Genomic DNA, 21,167 nt, shown 5'->3' with positions numbered 1-21,167 from the left:
CAGGGTAGAGTGAGCTGCATCTGAGCCCGAGCTTGTTGCCAACGTCCTCGGCATGGTGCAATGGGGAGAGGTCCACATGCACTGCAGACAGCTGGAGGTTCTCCACGGACCAACCATCTGCCCCATTAGTTGTGAGTGAAAATCCACGCTAAGTTTGACTAAAGCTACCTTTTCAAAGTGTAATGGCTTGGCTAATCGGATTGTAGGTGGTGAATGTGGAGAGCTGTGTAAATAAACTGCTTAGATCCCAGAAGATGTGAGCGAAACACAGAAAGAGCATGGGGATGCTGACAGTTCCAATCTTCACTCATGCTCTTTATTTGCAGAACCAGGCTGTGAACTGGTTAATGGAGTTTGATTGCTTTGGATGCTTTCTGTAAGCGAGGTAGCTTTCTCCTCTTGTTTTTGGCCAGCCGTTTAATGACAACAAATGGCTCCTTGTCAGACAGGAATTGTTCCCTGCTTGCCAGCTGGATACCACAGAATTGTCTCTAAACAACAGTTCCCGGGCTACAAAGGTTCTTTAACCAAAGTGGAGCACAATGAATTTCCTTTTGTTGACTTTATTTGCATGCAATTAGCTATTTAGAATTCTGAAACAAAGCAATGTAAATCACTTTAAAGTAATTCAGTCTGTGGCAATGCTGAGAAAATACTGGAAATCCTCAGCAGGTCAGGCAGTATCTGTGGAGAGAGAAACAGAGTCTGTGTTTCAGGACACTGGCCTGTCAATAGAACCTCTCCTTTCACAGATATTACCTCACCGGCTGGGTAACACAGCCTTCATAATATTTGCCACTATTTATTTTGTGAATGTAAGCCAGACATGAGTTATGTGGGGATGAAATGGCTCATCTTGTGAGCAAGTAGATCCTCATTGTGAACTTTAGTCAACCCATCAAGAGATACCCTTGATTAGTGTGGCAAAACATTCCGTTTTAGTGACTAGTTCAATCTCAAACTGCCCAGCGAAGAATCTAAAACATTCCGTAGCTTGAGTGTCATTTACTGAGAATCAAAGGAAACTGCAGAGCAGGAAAACTGAAATAAAAACAGAACATGCTGGAAACACTCAGCAGGTCAGGCAGCATCTGTATACATAGAGACAGCGTCAGTGTTTCAGGTCAAGGAGGCTTCTCCTTCCACAGATGCTGGCTGATGTGCTGAGTGCTCACGGTACATTTTCTCTTTATTTAAGTACAGCATATGACCCGTGGCAAAACCCCTACATTTGTGTTCTGCAATCACTACAGACATATTTCATGTATCATCAAACATCATATGCCATTATCACTGAGATTCAAGCCACAGAACACAGTCTAGGTATAAACATTCCAGCTTGGTGTTACTGAAGTTAAGCTTTACTGAAATAATATGACTCTTACCTGTATGGAGACACTACTGTATGAGCCCCCAATCACACCTGCAATAGCTAAAGGATTATTGTCCTGAATTGCATATGATCCATCTGGACAAATATATTCTGTTTCGTCTACTTTTGTCAAGGAAGCTCTTACAAATTCCAGTGATTGCTCCAGGGCATATGTGTCTCTTGAGCACGTATCCAATATGTGAACTCCGAGCTTCACACCTGGCAGCAGGTAAGTGTTGTGATTTATTGCATCGATGGCAAACAGCATGGCTTCCAGGCGTTGGATCCCTCGATCTTCATTCACCCTGCCACACTCTTCTGTTCCTGAGCCTTTCTCGTGTATGGGAAACAGCCCTCCCAACACCAGATCCCCCTCAATTTTGATTTCTTTCTTGCCAAAATTGCTTTCACCATGAGAAAAAAAGAAAAATCCTTTGGAAATTAGAATCAGAGCAAGTGCTTGGAGCTTTGAAAACATCTTCAGCATTTTCTTTGACTTGAAGGGGCGTTAGAGAGCAGTTATATTTCATTTTTTATCCATTGAAATGTTAAAGAAGTTATTTTCCATGGGCACTGGCAGATACCGTACACAGGGTCTGATCTGGTTCCTGGAAATCAAAGAAACAAAAAAAAGGTGTTTTAAGTTTTGTCTGTAATGTAAATTCTTTTCTTCTTAGCCCTTCAGTGAAAGTTGTCAACCCATGCATCGGCTAACAAATCAATGACTAACTACATCGTCTAAATGTTGCATCTTCAAATAAATGTTTAGTTATATTTCTGTCAGCTTCATGTCCCTTTCCTTCAGTAGATGGTTAACACAAACTTTTCTAGCCTGTAACTTAGGACAAGGTGGCACTTGAACTCAATTCATCAAGACATTGTCAACATATTGGTATTGGTATTGGTTTATTATTGTCACATGTACTGAGGTACAGTGAAAAACTTGTCTTGCAAACCGACCGTACAGGTCAATTCATTACACAGTGCAGTTACAGAGTGCATTGAGGTAGTACAGGTAAAAACAGTAACAGTGCAAAGTGTCACAGCTACAGAGAAAGTGCAGTGCAATAAGGTGCAAGGTCACAGCAAGGTAGATCGTGAGGTCAGAGTCCATCTCATTGTATAAGGGAACTGTTCAATAGTCTTATCACAGTGGGGTAGAAGCTGTCCTTAAGTCTGGTGGTACGTGCCCTCAGGCACCTGTATCTTCTGCCTGATAGGAGAGGAGAGAAGAGAGAATGACTCGGGTGGGTGTCTTTGATTATGCTGGCTGCTTCACCAAGGCAGCAAGAGGTAAAGACAGAGTCCAAGGAGGGGAGGCTGGTTTCTGTGATGCGCTGGGCTGTGTCCACAACTCTCTGCAGTTTCTTGTGGTCCTGGGCAGAGCAGTTGCCGTACCAAGCCGTGATACATCCAGATAGGATGCTTTCTATGGTGCATCGACAAAAGTTGGTAATTCCATTTTTTAATATGAATTCATGCTTGTGATTGTGGCAGACCGGCTAACATTTATTGCCCTTCTCTATTTACCCCTGAGAAGGTGGGGGTGACCTACTGCAGTCCTTCTGGTGAAGGTGCTTCAAGAGTGCTTTGGAGGGTGGTTTCCAGAGTTTCCACCCAGCGACAGTGACGGAATGGTGATATATTTCTGAGTCAGGAGGGTGTGCAATAAGGAGGGGGACCTGCAGGGGGCGGTGCTCCCTAACCTGATCAACAAGCTTCCATCTACACCCTTGGACAAGAACTCATAAGATCTTGGATAAAGTCAAAGTCGAGTTTACTGTCAGATGCACAAGTACATGTGTGCACAGGTGCAGTGAAAAATTTACTCGCAGCAGCATCACAGGCACATATGGACTTGTGCATCTGACAATAAACTCGACTTTGATTTGACTTTGACTTTGAAATGATCCATCAGTTCAAGCACCAGAGATATTCATAAACAATCCTTATTGGGGCCAATTTAATTTCATATGCATTATATCATCCCATTATTCACTATTAGACAATAATGATTATACAAATGTAAAATGATGTGAATGCGCATGTATCACTATATTGAACGGTGAAATACTGAATATTAAATTTGATATTTACGGCAAATTCAGTCATTAAATGTAATTGGATGGTTCAGTCGGCAACTTATGAAGCAGATAATGCAGCCTGTATCCCACTCCCCATAACGTTGACAGGAACCAGCTCACTCAAACAGTCTTATGATGCTCCCAGTGCTTGACAAGGCAGTGTAGTTGGGGTTGGAATGCTGGGCTGGGCAAAGGCAATGAATGGCCTTTGTCACACGGACAATCAGAACTGGGTGGCTGGAATTCAACTGACGGCAGGGCCCATAATAAAGGACAGCCCAACTATCTCAGTGGTTCCAGCCAGGGGGAAGGATGTTTCTCTTTAATATGGGATGCCCCTAAAGTGCTTGTTGGAAAGGGTCACTCCAATTTGCATCAACCATGCCCTCTGTGATTCTTGCCACAGGGCCCCAGAATGGGATGTGTTTCCTGCCCGTTTGTGAGTTGTAACCTGCAGGGTGACAGACCCAGAGGAAGGTGGGATCAGGCCTGCAGGAACTTTTTGGGCAGGAAAAGACACAATGGGCCAATGGCCTCCTCCTGTGGTCATTATCTTTGACACTTGGTGATGGGTTGTTTGGGTGAGGTTCCCTGATCACACACAGGCCTATCCAAGTTGGGAAGATCCATCATTCTTGCTTCATGTGGGTAGAATTCAGGTCATCTGAATCTTACCTGGAGTGCCCATTCAGGGTTGTTTGGTTTTGGGTACGCTATCAATAGGATATGTGGTGGGTCCATCAGTCTTTCCAGTGGACTACTAGAGATAGTCCATGTAGTCTGGGGCTTCTCCAGGTGGAGCAAGTGGGTCATTGGGGATCTGAGTCAGGTTTGGGTGGATTCTGCGAGCACTTGATAATCAATGTGAGTGAAAACATCTCCAAGATGAAAGTATCCACATCATTGCAACAGGCAGTGTTGATGCCTCACAGCTCCAGAGACCCAGGTTCAATCCAGACCCTGGGTTCTGGCTGTGTGGAGTTAGCACGTTCTCCTGGTGACCACGTGGGTTTCCCCCAGGTTCTCTGGTTTCCTCCCACATCCCAAAGGTTAACTGGCTACCGCAAATTATCCCTGGTGTAGGTGGAGGGTGGGAGGATCAGGGGATGTTACACGGCATGTGTGAAAGATAACGTTACAAAGAAAAAGTGAGGGGACAGGATCACTCCGGGACAGGTATTGATGGAAATCTGAGAAAGGTTTGGAGGCAGAGCTGGGCATGGACACTGGAAGGGGTGTCAGTGAACATTGATAATATTAGACAGTAAATGTTGTCTATGATTATAAGGCATTTGACAAGATCCTGCATTGTAGGCTGGTCCAGAAGGTTAGGGCACATGGAATCCAAGGCCAGCTGGCTAATTGGATCCAAAATTGGCTCGGTGATGGAAAGCAGAGGATGGTGGTGGAGGGATGCTTTTCTGATTGGAAGTCTGTGACTAGTGGTGTACCACAGGGATCGGTGCTGGCACCTTTGCTGTCTATGATGTATATTAACGACTTGGATGTGAATGTAGGAGGTATGATTACCTCTGAACGTGTGGATGAAATGACAGTTGGTGGTGGTGTGGATAGTGAGGAAGGTTGTCTAAGGCTACAGCAGGACACAGTTGGGTGGAGTGTTGACAGATGGAACTTAATCCTGAGAAGAGGTCAAACAGGGGTAGGATTTATACAGGGCACTAAGGAATGTTGATGAACAGAAAGACCCAGGGGTCCAACTCCATAGCTCCCTGAAAGTGGCATCACAGGTAGGTAGAGTGGTGAAGAAGGCATATGACCCTGCTTGTGTTCAGAGGTCAGGTCATGGAATATAGCAGTCAGAACATAATGTTGCAACTTTACAAAACACTGGTTAGACCACACTGTGTGCAGGTCTGGTCACCACACTATAGGAAGGATGTGGTTGCTCTGGAGAGGGTGCAGAGGAGATTCACCTGGACGTTGCCTGGATGGGAGGACTTTAGTTATGGAGAGATCAGACAGGCTGGGCTTGTTTTCCCTGGAGCGAAGGAGGCTGAGGGGAGACCTGATAGAAGTTTATAATATTATGAAAGGCAGGGTAGGGGTTTCAAAAACAAGAGGGCAGAGGTTTAAAGTGAGAGGTAGGAGTTGTTTAAAGGGGATCTGAGGAGAGTGGTTGACATCTGGAACGTGCTGCCGGGGAGCTCGTGGAATCAGATACAGTCACAGTGTTTAAGAGGCACTCAGACAGGCACTTAAATAGGCAAGGCATAGAAGGGTACGGTCCTAATGCAGGCATACTAGAGAAACAAAGGACTGCAGATGCTAGAATCGAGATGAAGAACACAATGATGCTGGAGGAACTCAGCAGGCCAGGCAGCATCCGCGGAGAAAAGCAGGCGGTCAATGTTTCAGGTCAGGACCCTAATGCAGGCAAGTGGGATTAGTGTAGCTGGGCAAAAAGGTCAGCAGAGTTGTGGTGGGCTGAAGGGCCTCTTTCTCTGCTGTACAGCTCTATACTCTAGTTGTTCAGTTGCATCAATTACTCGTAATTCAGAAAATGTATCAGATATAGTTTGGAAGAGTTGTCTTGTTTTTAGGTGAGAAATTACCCAAGATGTTAAATTACTTATTAATGAGGTGCTTTGGCTCAAAAGAAACCAATTAGAGCTCTAATCTGGCTCCAGTTGTATGTTGTGAAGGTTTTGAGTGTCTGCGATTTAAGACTTTCCTCGCCATGAAACGAGAGTACTTACTTGATTTGCAGCGCGGTGATCAGCTACATACTGAGGACAGCTTGTTCCTGCAAGTCTAATGATGCAGGTTTTCACAACTTCCTCGAACTGGGGAAGGGTAAGCCCACCCACAGTCGTTCTGTAATTATTTACACTGAGGCATGATGTGGCTAACCAAACATGGTGAATGATGAATGTCTTATGAGGATAGGTTGAGTGAGCGAGGGCTTTCTTCTTTGGAGAGAAGGGCGATGAGAGGTGACTTGATAGAGGTGTACAAGATGATAGGAGGCATAGATCGAGTGGACAGTCAGAGACTTTTTCCCAGGGTGACAATGGCTAACACAAGGGGGCATAATTTTAAGGTGATTGGAGGAAGGTATAAGGGGGAGGTCAAGGATAAGTTTTTTACACAGAGAGTGGTGGGTGTGTGGAACGCACTGCCGGCAGAGGTTGTGGGGGCAGATACATTAGGGACATTTAAGAGTCTCTTAGATAGCCACATGAATGATAGAGAAATGGAGGGCTATGTGGGAGGGAAGGGTTAGATAGATCTTAGAGCAGGATAAAATCTCAGCACAACATTGTGGGCCGAAGGGCCTGTACTGTGCTGTAGTGTTCTATGTTCTATGAAAGGAACTTCCAAGTCACACACTATCCTGACTTAAATATATTGCTGTTCCTTCAATGTGTTTAAAATTATGTTTAAAATTGTAACAGGCATAGACAAGCTGGTTAGTAATGGTCTTTTCCCCAGGGGAGGGGAGTCCAAAGCTAGGGGGCATAGGTTTAGGGTGAGAGGGGAAAGATTTAAAAAGGACCTGAGGGGCAACTTCTTCACACATGGATGGTGAGTGTATGGAACGAGCTGCCACAGGAAGTGGGTGAGGCAGGTACAACAGTATCATTTAAGAAGCACTTGGATAGGTACATGGAGGGGGCGGGGCTTTGGGGGATATGGGCCGAACGCAGGGAATTGGGACTCGCTGGGTGGGCACTGTGGTCGGCGTGGACTGGTTGGGCCGAAGGGCCTGTATCCATGCTGTATTGCTCTATGATTCTACGTTGCAAGCATAAGAAAATGGATCTCTCTCCCTAACAGCACTGAGGGAACATGGACTACAGCAATTCAAGAAGTCTGCCCATCCTGTCCTTCCTGAGGGCAACCAGTGACGAGGAAGAAATACTGGCCTTGCCCATACTGCCCACATCCTCCCTAAGGGTTATGGTTTAGAGATGTCCAGAGCTCCCATTATGATATCACTAATCTCACGAATATCCAAAAGGAACTAGCTAAGACCTTAAATATGAGTGCACTGGTTCAGATTTAATGACCTTTTTCTCCGGTCTTTTGTACAAATGCACCTGGAAATTATAAAATCAAATCTTTTTATTTACCTCATAAGCAAAATTACAAATTAAGTTCAGTGTTCAGAGTTTACCGAACAGAACTGTCATAAGACCATAAGATACCGAAGTAGAATTAGGCCATTCGGCCCATTGAGTCTGCTCCACCGTTCAATCATGGCTGATTTTTTTCTTCATCCCCATTCTCCCGCCACCTCCCCCGACCCCTCTTACCAATCAATATGGTAAAAGAAGTGAAAAGCTGGTTAATATAGATCCAGGTGACTATCGATTGGTGCATTATGCACCTTGAGAAGTACAATCAATTCATCAAAAAATAAATGAAACTTGTAATTCTATGTACAATGAGTTCTTCAAAATGTACTGAGAGTGTCGTGAAGAAGGTTCTTATTTTCACCTATTAGGCAGTGTAGCAAATGTCTCCTTTTGAATTTACTTTGGTGCACTGCCTCTGAGTGGCTAACACAGGCCTGTAATAATTGCACGATTCATGACTTCAAAATGTAAGAACTGGAAGCAGGAGTTGGCCACAAGGCTCCTTGAACTTGTTCTGCCAAATCAATAACTTCGTGGCCCTTCTGGGCCTCAGCTCCCCGTTTTCCACAACGCTTAACTCCTATGGCCCAAAACATCATGGATTCATAGAATCAGAGAGTGATACAATGCAGAAGCAGGCCCTTCAGCCCAACTCATCCATGCTCACCAGCAAGTATCCATCGATACTAATCCCAATTACCAGCACCTGGTCCTCAGCAATACAAGTGCTCATCTAGATACTACTTACATGTTGTGGGAGTCTCTGCCTCCACCACCCCCTCAAGCAGTGTGTTCCAGACTCCAACCTCCCTCTGAGGGAGAAAAGTTCCTCCTCAGATTCCTTCTGAACCTCCCCCTTACCCTAAACCTATGCCCTTTTAGACACCCCTGCTGTGGTGAAAAGTTTCCTACTCTCCATGACCCTCAGAGCTTTGTCCACCTCTAACAGGTCACCCCTCAGCCTCCTGCACTCCAAGGAAAACAAACCCAGTCTATTCTCAGAACCGAAGAACTCCACCCCAGGCATCCCCCTGGTGAATCTCGTCTACACCCTCTCCAGTGCGGGCACGACCTGCCTATCGTGTGGTGACCAGAACTGCAACCGGCCTTGAACGTAACAAAAAATAAACTGCTGGAAAAACTCAACGGGGCAGGCTGCCTCTCTGGAGGCAGAGGGGTGGTCAATGTTTTGGGTCGAGACCCTGCATCGGGACTGAGGGTGGAGAGGGGAGATAGCCGGTACAATGAAGAGAGGGGAAGGGGGTGAGGCAGGGGCTGGTAGGTGATGGGTGGAACCAGATGAGAGGGGGATGATGGGCAGATGGGGCCAGGTGGGGGGGGCAGATGAATCGAGGTAAGGAGGGGGAAGGGATGGAAGGGAGACACCTTGGGTAGACCGGTGGGAGTGGGAAAGGAACCCGGGGGAGTGGGTTGCCTGAAATTGGAAAATCAATGTTGATGCCATTGGGCTGTAGACTACCCAGGGGGAATATAAGCTGCTGTTCTAGTTTGTGTTTGGCCTCACCCTGGCAGTGGAGAAGGCAAGGACAGCCAGGTCGGTGTGGGAATGGGAAGGGGAGTTGAAGTACCATGTAACCAAAAACTCAGGATGGTCTTTGCAGGCAGAGCGCAGGTGCTCTGCAAAACAGTCGCCTCGTCTATGCTCGGTCTTTCCAAAGTAGAGCTCGCAATGTGGTCTGGGAGATGTTCTCAGAAGGTGGTGACCCAAAGAATCAATGGTACTGATTAACTGCAGCAAACCAGGAATGGTCACACCAGTACCTGTACGTAGTACAGTCCCACTGAAGGTAACTAGAACAGGACCATGAAGATTTCTTCAACGCAAGTAATCACTAGCCACATAAAGTGCAGATGAAGAGACATGGCAATAAAGACTCACCACCTATGAGACGGATGTCGGGCAGGACTGAAGGCAGAGGTGACTCAACACACCCTAGATCATAGCAGGGCATCCTGTATCAGGGGAACAGCTGTAGGAGCAGATCTGGGAGAACAGTCCATCGATCCAAGTATCTGGAGAGCTTTGGTCACAGAGACTGGGTAGTTATTTTGGGTATTTGTTTTTGTTCATTATTAAAGGAGGGATGTAATGTATGAATTTCTGGTTGGTACCACTTTAGGAGTTGTACCATGTGCTCAACTTGTCTCTCGAGCTGTGTTAGAGTACAACGTTTGCTCTGCCCATAGGAGGGATGGTCCAGTTATGCTGAGTCCCAGTGGTACAGAGAGAATGTGATAAGAGGAATTGTCACTCAATAAATGTGGCCCAATACAACTGCTCACATACCACAACGAAACTTAGGGCAAACCATTCCAGAGATCCCCAGGAATCAAAGGAATGAACCTTGTCTGAACTGCTTCCAATGCAAGTATATCCGTCCAAAGCTTTACACAGTGCACATGTAGTCTCACCAAAGCCCACTTCAACTGTAGCAAGACTTCCCTACCCTTGGACCTCAGACCCTTGAAATAAAGGCCAATGTTCCACTTTAAAGCAGCATTTCTGTACACTCAACAGATAGACTGATGCTCGAAGCTATTAAGTCTTAAACTAACAATCAATGTCATTTCCTTTCCTAAAATAATGGAAGACGGTATACTTGTTCTTTTGCATCTATTGAAGGGATGCGGCTGCCTTGGCAGTTTCTCGGCAGTTACATGGAGGTGAGATTACAATTGCACGGTAGCTTTGGAAGATGTTCCATTATTTATGATTCACATCCTTTCACTGAATATCAGAATCAAACTGTACAAGCTTTGTGATGTCTAAATTTTAACTCGAAAAATAAATCAAATGCTTGTCTCTCGAGCTGTGTTAGAGTAAAATGTTTGCTCTGCCCATAGGAGGGATGATACAGTTATGCTGAGTCCCACTGGTCCTGGCCCAATACAAACAGAAGTTCTTTAGCTTTATGTTTGCTAAAATATATACTGATAGACATTGAACATCTTAAGGTTTGTATACAAATAACTTAATTGGAAGTTGATAACCTAACCCAAGAAACGATTGGGGATTACTAGCTAGGGATAAAACTGTATAACCAAGAGTCCAGTGTGTAAAAGAGAGCACTTCCATTTATCATGAAATAAGTTCTGTTCTAATCCATTCTTTACAATCAAAACCTGTGGCCAAAGGAAGATGTGGGTGAGTCAGATTACTTGTTTTGTAATGTGTTTACAGGATGGGGCAAGACCAGCATTTATTGCCCATCCCTTATTGCCCTGAACCTTTCTGGGCTTTTTCACAGTCAGCCTGTGGTGGAGTTGGATTCACATCCAGTACAGACCAGGGAGGATGGGAGGGAACCAGACTGAATAATCCAACCGTTTCATTGGCATCATCACTGACATTGAGTCTTTGTTAATATTCCAGTTTTTCTTTAATTACTTGAACTTCTTCAGTTCCTATGGGATTCGACTTCATGTCTCCTCATCATGTGTTCATGCTTCTGAATGTTGGTCCAGTAACAATCACTGGGGTACCGTACACCTCACTGAGTGCAGGGGATGTGATTAACCACAGAGTGATGTAAGTGTTACGGAAAACAATAAGTCCCCAGAAAAAACAGTTAATATGGCACCTGGAAACAGATGGTGGCAGACACTGTGAAGAATCGATAGGTGCAGAACTTGAGTGGGAGAGGCTGTTTGAAGGTAAAGGGATATCCGGCAAGTGGGAGGCTTTTAAAAGTGAGATGGTGAGAATTCAGGGTCATCATGTTGCTGTTAGAGTGAAGGGCGAGGCCGGTAGGGTTAGGAAACGCTGGCGGGTGATGGACATTGAGGTTCTGGGCAGGAAAGTGGAGGCGTACATCAAAGAGTAGGAGTACAATGTAAGAGTAGACAAGAAGGCAAAAAGGGGACATGAGGTATTCTTGGCAGATCAGGGAAAGGAGAATCAGTATATTAAGAGTAAAAGGGTAACTAGGCAAAGAACAGGCCCAGTTCACAAGAAGTGCTGGAGGAACTCAGCAGGTCAGGCAGCATCTATAGAAGGAAATAAACAGTCGATGTTTCGGGCCGAGACCCTTCATCAGGACCTTTTTTTCCCTCCACGGATGCTGCCTGACCTGCTGAGTTCCTCCAACATTTTGTGTGTATTACTCCAGATTCCAGCATCTGCAGAATTTTTTGTGTCAAAGAATAGGCCCCTTAAAGATCAATGTGGTCATCTGTGTGCAGAGCCACGAGATGGGCGAGGTCTGAAACTAATACTTTTCATCTGTATTTACCGTGGAGAAGCTAAGGAATTCTGGAAGGAGAACAGTGATGTCCTGAAACACATCGATTTTATGAAAGAGGTGGTGTTGGTGGTCTTGCTGTGGATAAAGGTAGACAAATCCCTGAGGCCTGACCAAGTGTATCTGAGGACATTGTGGGAAGCCTGGGAAGAAACTGCTGGTGTTTTAGCAGAAATATTTGTATCTTCCTTAGCTGTGGGTGAGATATCAGAAGACTGGAGGGTGGCTAATGTTGTGCCTTCATTTAAGCAGGGCTGCGAGGATAAGCTAGGGAACTACAGGCTGGTCAGCCTGACATCAGTGGTGGGGAAGTTACTGGAGGGGATCCTGAGTGACAGGATCTACCTGTATTTGGAAAGGCAAGAACTGATTAGGGATAGTCAGCAACGGCTCTGTGCGTGGAAAATCGTGTCTCACAAATTTAACTGAGTTTTTCGAAAAGGCGACCTACAGGATTGACAAGGGCAGGGTGGTAAACGTTGTCTGCATGGACTTTAGCAAGGCTTTTGATAAGGTCCTACATGGTAGCCTGGTCTGGAAGGTTAGGTCACATGGGATCCAGGGTGAGCGAACCAACTGGACACTAAATTGGCTTGGTGGAAGGTCAAAGGGTAGCAGTGGAGGGTTGTTTTTTAGACGGGGGACCTGTGACCAGTGGTGTGCCTCAGGGATCGGTGCTGGGTTTCCTGCTATTTGTCTTATGACTTGGATGAGAATGTAGGTGGCATGGTTAGTAAGTTTGTGGATGACACCAAGATTAGTGGTGTGGTGGACAGTGAAGATCTAGATCCACTGGGAAAGTGGACAAAGCAATGGCAGGTGGAATTTAACTCGGACAAGTGCGAAGTGATACATTTTGGGAAGTTAAAACAGGGCAGGACATACACAGTAAGTGACTGGGAAGTGCCGTACAACAGAGAGACTTAGGGGTACAAGTACAAAGTTCCCTGAAAATGGTGACACAGATAGGCAAACTGGTGAAGAAGGCATATGGCATGTTTTCCTTCATCGGATGGGGCAATGAATACCACTGCAGGGATGTCACGTTATAGCTGTATTGGATGTTGGTGAGACCGCATCTTGAATATTGTGCACAGTTCTGGTCGCCGTACTGTGGGAAGGGTGCGATCAAGCTAGAAAGGGTGCAGAAAGGATTCACGAGGAACTGGAGGGCTTGTGTTATGAGGAGAGATTGGATGGGCTGGGGCTGTTTTCCCTGGAGCGAAGGAGGCTGAGAGGTGACCTCATGGAGTTTTTTAAAGTTACGTGGGGTGTAGATAAGGCGGACGGTCGCGCTCTTTTCCCCAGGGCAGGGCAGTCTAAAACTAGGTGGCACAGGTTTAAGGTGAGAGGGGAAAGATTTAAAGGGGACCTGAGGGGCAAGTTTTCACACAGAAGGTGGTGGGTGTATTGAATGAGCTGCCAGAGGAAGTGGGTGAGGCAGGTACAATTACAGTGTTTAAAGGACATTTACACATGTTCATGGATAGGAAAGGTTTAGAAGGTTATGGGCCAAACACAGGCAAATGGGACTAGCTTAGGTAGGCACCTTGGTCAGCATGGATGAGTTGGGCCAAAGGGCCTGTTTCTGTGCTGTATAACTCTACGACAATCAGCTAGCAGTAAAATGTACGAAGTAGGTACAAGTTGTCACCACCCACGCATCTGAGCCTTCATATACCTCCCAGCTGAGCTGTGGAACCTGCATCAGTGAGCTGGCAGAGGACATGCATTCAATTAGTCAGGCGATCAATTAATCAACTACTGGCCCATACCACAGCTGATTCTGCAGTACTAAGCAGCATACTGAGGGCAGCAACCTCCTTAACCATTGGCAGTGTTAACTCTTTGTGTGGTCAGCTAGTTCAGACTTCTTGGCTAAATTTGACAATGTGCCCATGTGAATTCTTAACCGGCCCACCTGAAGCAGGTGAAGACAGTGGCCTGTGTTTCAGTGCCTCTCTGTTCACCTCTCATTTGTCCTTTACAAAGACTGCCTCCTTCTACAGCTGTCCCAAGGTCGGCCCATCTGCTGCTGAAACTCAGCACCCGCCAGCGTCACCATTCCTGGTATTGGTATTGGTTTATTATTGTCACTTGTACCAAGGTACAGTGAAAAACTTGTCTTGCATACCAATCGTACAGGTCAATTCATTATACAGTGCAGATACATTGGGTTAGTACAGAGTGCATTGATGTAGTACAGGTAAAAACAATAACAGTACGGAGTAAAGTGTCACAGCTACAGAGAAAGTGCAGTGCAATAAGGTGCAAGGTCACAACAAGGTAGATCGTGAGGTCAGAGTCCATCTCATCATATAAGGGAACCGTTCAATAGTCTTATCACTGTGGGGTAGAAGCTGTCCTTAAGTCTGGTGGTACATGCCCTCAAGCTCCTGTATCTTCTACCTGATGGAAGAGAAGAGAGAATGTCCTGGGTGGGTGGGGTCTTTGATTATGCTGGCTGCTTCACCAAGACAACGAGAGGTAAAGACAGAGTCCAAGGAGGGGAGGCTGGTGTCCGTGATGCACTGGGCTGTGTCCACAACTCTCCCCAGTTTCTTGCGGTCCTGGGCACAGTTGCCGTACCAAGCCGTGATACATCCAGATAGGATGCTTTCTATGGTGCATCAATAGGTGAGAGTCAAACGGGACAAACCGAATTTCCTTAGCCTCCTGAGGAAGTAGAGGTGCTGGTGAGCTTTCTTGGCCGTGGCATCTATGTGATTTGACCAGGACAGACTGTTGGTGATGTTCACTCCCAGGAACTTGAAGCTGTCAACCCTCTCGACCTCAGCACCGTTGACGTAGACGGGTGCATGTACACCGTCCCCTTTCCTGAAGTCAATGACCAGCTCTTTTGTTTCCACCCCCAGTCTCCAGAAACCTTTGCCACCTGTACGTTATCACAGCGTAATTCAGCACCCTTGTCCTTGTGTTTAAATCCATCCACAACCCCCGCACCCAGCCCACTCCCCCCCAGCTCCATCACCTCCTCTTACCCTGCAGCTCCTGCACTTACTTTAACTTGAACTACCTGTGATCACCTCTCTGTCCAATTGTTGCTTCCTCAGTCTGAAGCTTTGGAACCTCCACGTTAACTCTTCCCACCTCCCTGCCCTGTTTCAAGACAATTGTTAAAACATAATGTTTTAACCGTGCTCTTGATCACCTTAGAGTCGTTGAACAATACAACATGGAAACAGGCCCTTCGGCCCAACTCATTCATGCTGACTAAGCGAGTTCCATTTGCCTGTGTTTGGCCCATGTCCCTCTAAACCTTTCCTATCCACGTACTTATCCAATTGCCTTTTCAATATCGTTACTGTACCTGCCTCAACCACTTCCCCTGGCAGCTCGTTCCATATACGGACCACTCTCTGGGTGAAGAAGTTGCCCCTCAGGTCCCTTTTCAATGACTACCGACCAGTGGCTCTGACATTCACCACCATGAAGTGCTTTGAGAGGTTGGTCATGGATCGCATCAACTCCAGCCTCCCAGACAACCTGGACCCATTGCAATTCACCTATCGCTGAAACAGGTCTACAGTGGATGCCATCTCCCTGGCCCTTCACTCAGCTCTGGAGCATCTGGACAGTAAAGACACTTATATTAGACTATTGTTTATTGACTACAGCTTTGCCTGGTGGTACAATAATACCAAGCAAGCTTGTCACCAAACTCCGAAACCTAGGACTCGACACCTCCCTCTGTAACTGGATCCTTGACTTTTTAACAAACAGACCGCAATCAGTGAGGAAAGGCAGCAATTCCTCCGGCACGATTATTCTCAACACTGGTGCACCTCAAGGCTGTATCCTCAGCCCTCTACTCTACTCCCTATACACTCACGACTGTGTGGCCAGATTCTGCTCTAACTCCATCTACAAGTTTGCAAATGATACCACCATTGTAGGCCGTATCTCAAACAGTGATGAGTCAGAGTACAGGAAGGAGATAGAGAGCTTAGTGGAATGGTGTCATGACAACAACCTTTCCCTCAACGTCAACAAAACTAAAGAGCTGGTCATTGACTTCAGGAAAGGGGGCGGTGTACACGTACCTGTCTACGTCAATGGTGCTGAGCTCGAGAGGGTTGACAGCTTCAAGTTCCTGGGAGTGAACATCACCAACAACCTGTCCTGGACAAACCACGTGGATGCCATGGCCAAGAAAGATCACCAGCGCCTCTACTTCCTCAGGAGGCTAAAGAAATTTGGTTTGTCCCCTTTGACTGTCACCAACTTTTACCGATGCACCATAGAAAGCATCCTATCTGGATGTATCACAGCTTGGTACGGCAACTGCTCTGCCCAAGACCGCAAGAAGCTGCAGAGAGTTGTGGACACAGCCCAGTGCATTACGGACACCAGTCTCCCCTCCTTGGACTCTGTCTTTACCTCTCGTTGTCTTGGTGTAGCAGCCAGCATAATCAAAGACCCCACCCACCCGGGACATTCTCTCTTCTCTACTCTTCCATCAGGTAGAAGATACAGGAGCCTGAGGGCACGTACCACCAGCCTTAAGGACAGCTTCTACCCCACTGTGATAAGACTATTGAACGGTTCCCTTATACAATGAGATGGACTATGACTTATGACTTCATGACCTCACGATCTACCTTGTTGTGACCTTGCACCTTATTGCACTGCACTTTCTCTGTAGCTGTGACACTTTACTCTGTACTGATACTGTTTTTTTTTACCCGTACTACATCAATGCGCTCTGTACTAATTTGATGTAACTGCACTGTGTAATGAATTGACCTGTAAGATTGGTTTTCTCCCCGTGTCTGTGTGGGTTTCCTCCGGGTGCTCCGGTTTCCTCCCACATTCCAAAGACGTACGGGTTAGGAAGTTATGGGGATGCTATGTTGGCGCCGGAAGTGTGGCGACACTTGCGGGCTGCCCCCCAAAAATCACTACGCAAAAGATGCATTTCACTGTGTGTTTCGATGTACATGTGACTAATAAAGATCTTATCTTATCTTGTAAGACAAGTTTTTCACTGTACCTCGGTACAAGTGACAATAATAAACCAATACCAATACCAATCTTTCCCCTCTCATCTTAAACCTATAAATTGGTAAATTGGTTTATTACTGTCACATGTACCGAGGTACAGTGAAAAACTTTGTTTTACATGCAGTCCACACAGATCACTTTCATCACATCAGTACATCTACATCTACCCTTATTCAACTTCTTATGGCACCTCCCATGCAACCACAGGAGATACAACACCTGCCCTTCACCTCTTCCCACCACACCGGGACCCAAACAGTCTCTTCAGGTGAAGCACTGATTCATTTGCACCTCTTCCTATCTGGTATATTGCATTCAGTGTTCACAGTGTGGTCTCCTCTGCACTGGAGAAACAGCTTTCGGGAGCACTTTTGTTCAATCCACAGGGATGATCTAGAGTTCTAGTTGCCTGGCACTTTAATTCTCCATCCACCTCCCACTCTGACCTATCTATTTGTTGGCTCATGAAGAGTTATAACCAAGCCCAACATCAGCTTGACAAACAGCCTTTCATCTTCAATATGGACACACTGTAGCCCTCAAGACTCAATACTGAATTCAATAACTTCAGGTAAAACATTTCTGCGACTTTATCAGAAATGGTCAGTCCACCCATCTATGATATTGGATCAGATTTTCCTCTTTCTACTTGTACATCTTGCTGGACATTTCACGGCTAAAACGCTCCATTGCTTGTGCTCTCATTCTAACTTCTCTCATTAACCTTTCAACCACATAAGTTTATCAGCAGTTTATAGCATATCTCTCCCCTCTGCCCTGTGCAATGCTCCCCCGCCTCCCTGCAACTTAAAACTAAGTTCTTTTCTCTCTTTTCTAGTTCTAATGAAGGGTCTTTGACCTAAAACGTTAATTATCTCTTTCCACAGATGCTGCCTGACCTGCTGAGTGTTTCCAGCATTTTCTAAGTCGCTCAAAGAATCTGCTCTGATAGAAAGAAACTCAACTAACCTCTCATCAAGATGACCTTGGCTGAGTTGATGGTATGTGGGGAGAACAAGATGGGATTAGTAAATGTGAATTGGAATTGGTTTTGGTATTGGTTTATTATTGTCACATGTACCGAGGTGCAGTGAAAAACTTGTCTTGCATACCATTCATACAGATCAATTCATTACACAGTGCTTCATGTCCAGTGAGCACTCAGAGGGCCAAAGAGCCTGTCTCCCTTTTCTTCAAAAATTTTATTCATAATTAAAAATATATACAAAAGAAGAAACAGTGCAAAAATTTTACATTCATGGTCAATACATTCAGTGGTGTTAACTTATTTTTTAAACCATAGCACCATTGCCACTTATGTGGTCCCCTGGGGTGATACACCCTTTCAACGTTAGAGGGGCTTCCCCACCCACCTCTGCCACTCCATGTGTGGTAGCAGAAGGAGCCCAGCCTGTGGTCCTTCCCCACCGAGCCCTTGCATTGGCTGCCCCGAGCTTCAGTGCGTCCCTCAGCACGTACTCCTGCAGCCGGGACTGTGCCGGTCGGCAGCGTTCCCTCACAGACATCTCGCTGTGCTGGGAGACCAACAAGTTTCAGGCAGACCAAAGGGCATCTTTCACTGAGTTGATGACCTTCCAGCAGCACTTGATGTCTGTCTTGGTGTGTGTCCCTGGGAACAGCCCGGAGATCAGAGAGTCCTCTGTCACACAGATGCTGGGGATGGACCGGGACACGGGTCCTTGCATCTGTCTCCGCACCCTCTGAGCAAATCCACAGTCTGCAAAGAGGATCTCCTCCCCATCGCAGCCGTCCCGAGGGCAGCGTGCATTGGGGGTGATGTGTCATCTGTACAGGAAGGAGCTGTGAGAGCGCCCCTCTCACCACCAGCCAAACCAAGCACTGAAGGGCCATGAGTCCATGACACATACGACAAAGGGGGACAGTTGTTACTGGAGCTGAGGTGGCCATTGGTCACAGTAGCCTCAGGGTGTTTCATTTTATGAAATTCGTTTAAATATTCTGAGATGCAAGGTTCTTGCAAGCTTATTTGAGCCAAAAATTGAATCACAAAATTGTATGGTAATGAACCAAAGAACAACCCAGTCGATGTGATTATTGTGATGTGCCAAAGTATCGATTCATTGGTCCGTTTCAATCTCTGTAACTTTTTATTTGTCCTTAATTAAAGGTAGAAGTTAGTTCCAGTATGCAACTGAGTTGTATTGACCTCAGAATGAAGAGGGATGTATTGGAAAGGCGACTGCACAAATTTGAATTAATTAGAGTGCATATTATTTCCCATGAGAGCAGGAATAAGTTAAAAGGAATGGCTTAGTTACATTTAAATAGGGTCACATCTATCAGTCAAATAAAAAATGAGATGTTTCTCAGGCTCATAAATAGATCTGGTAACTAATTTCACCGGCATCTGATTCAGCCACTTATTGTTTAAATAATGTTGCATGGTGAGTCCTGGTTATTTAACAAAGCATTATATCATCATTAACTGTGTGTTTTCTATACTGCTACAGATGTACTGTGGAGAGCATCCTAACTGGTTGCATCACCGCCTGGTACGGAGGCTCCAATGCACAGGATGACAAGAGGCTGCAGAGGGCTGTAGACTCAGCCAGCTCCATCACGGGCACAACCCCCCCCCCCCCCCCCCCACCATTGAGGACATCTTCAAGAGACGGTGCCTCAAGAAGGTGGCATCCATCACGAAGGACCCTCACCATCAGGGACATGCCCTCTGCTCGTTACTACCATTGGGGAGGAGGTACAGGAGCCTGAAGACCCACACTCAACGATTTAGGAGCAGCTCCTTTCCCTCCGCCGTCAGATTTCTGAACAGTCCATGAACCCATGAACACTACCTCATTATTCCTTTCTTTTGCACTATTTGTTTTGTAATTTTTATGTCTTTGCACTGTACTGCTGCCGCAAAACAACACATTTCACGACATATAAGTCAATGATAATAAAACTGATTCTGATTCTTTAATGACGGTAGCAAGTCTGGCCACAGTCACTGCAGCAGGAACCGCACACTGCTGTGTGAAACATTTCTGTCTGCTGTACTGTGGTCTTTGTTAAAGTCACCAATCTTCCATTAAATCAAACGTCTCAACAACATGGATTGCCAATAAATTATGTTTGCTGCTTTGAATCCTGCTCCACTGTTAGTGCACCACAAACCTGTTAATTCGTGATTGTTTTACGATTCACATATTCACATTTTGTGATTATTTTAGAATATAAAGAAAGGTTTATGTTGGGCAGTTATGAGCGTTTTCCTTTTATCAAAGACAATTGCAATAGCAGCTAAAAAGTTTGAAATCCTTCAGATTATGATGCAGAGGATAAAAGTCATCTCAAAACTTACGCTTAGGCAGAATTATAACATTAATCTAAAATATTAGCTGATCTTCATCCTGATATTTCTTTCAAAAAGATCAGCCAGCACATAAAAGTAGGAATCATGGCATTTCCATCAAACCGCTCAATTTTTGGCCTCGATTGATGAAAAACTCATTAGATTTTTATTCTAGTAAAGAACAATCTCTTGCGTTGCTGAGCAACAGCACAGAAGAGTGTTAAGTGTTCAATTCTAGAGCGTCATTGATCGTAATGTGGTGTTTGGTCAGACAACAGCTAAAGAAGCATTTCAAGTGAGATTTGTTTGACAAGTGTAGAATAATTGAAGAGTTCACCAGAAGATCTTTTTTTGCCATTAAGTAGTTGATTTTAGAGTTTAGGAACTGCAATCTTTGTAATCACTTTATTGTTGTCATCTTGATCCTTACCAACCAAATTTGGATAATATTGCAATATAGCATGTGCAATAAAATATACAGAAATTAAGTCGCTGGTTTTCATGAGCTCAACGATTCACATTATTCTAAAAGAACCCCTTCAAAATCAATCATGAACAAAAGCAAAGTTTTGTAGCTGCTGCAAAGCTTAAAATGCTGGAAACACTCAGCAGGTCAGGCAGCATCTGTGGAGATAGAAACAGAGTTAATGCTTCAGGTTCGTGACCTTTCATTAGAACTGGGAATCATTGGAGATAAAACATGTTTTCAGGTCCAGAGGGGGGAGGAGGAGGAGGAGGGGGAGGGAGGAGAGAATGAAAGGGGAATTCTGTGATGGGGTGGACTCGGATAAATTAAGTGACAAGAGCACGACAGTGCAAGGTGAAAGGATAAGGGGAATGAAAGGACTGTCTGGAAGGGGGTAAAAACGAGGAAGAAGACGTCACTGGGGGAAGATATTAGAAGAAACAACTGGGAATCACAGACACAAGAGATTCGGCAGATGCTGGAATCTGGAGCAACACACACAGAATGCTGGAGGAGCT

The 21,167-nt window shown here is 45.5% G+C and overlaps 1 protein-coding gene across 4 annotated transcripts in view; it reads right to left on the bottom strand.

Annotated features, from left to right (window-relative positions):
* grm3 (glutamate receptor, metabotropic 3) overlaps positions 1 to 21,167 on the bottom strand; it is a 192,326-nt gene that overhangs the window by 72,790 nt on the left and 98,369 nt on the right. For all 4 annotated transcript variants that reach the window (XM_052034258.1, XM_052034261.1, XM_052034257.1 and 1 more), the window contains one exon: positions 1,386 to 1,980. In XM_052034258.1, coding sequence (XP_051890218.1) covers positions 1,386 to 1,859 — 474 coding nt within the window. In that variant the 5' untranslated portion in view covers positions 1,860 to 1,980. The remainder of the gene's footprint in view (positions 1 to 1,385; positions 1,981 to 21,167) is intronic.

This window comes from Pristis pectinata, chromosome 19 (genome assembly GCF_009764475.1).
Source record: "Pristis pectinata isolate sPriPec2 chromosome 19, sPriPec2.1.pri, whole genome shotgun sequence".
NCBI lineage: Eukaryota > Metazoa > Chordata > Chondrichthyes > Rhinopristiformes > Pristidae > Pristis > Pristis pectinata.
This window is presented reverse-complemented; position numbering and strand designations above follow the sequence as displayed.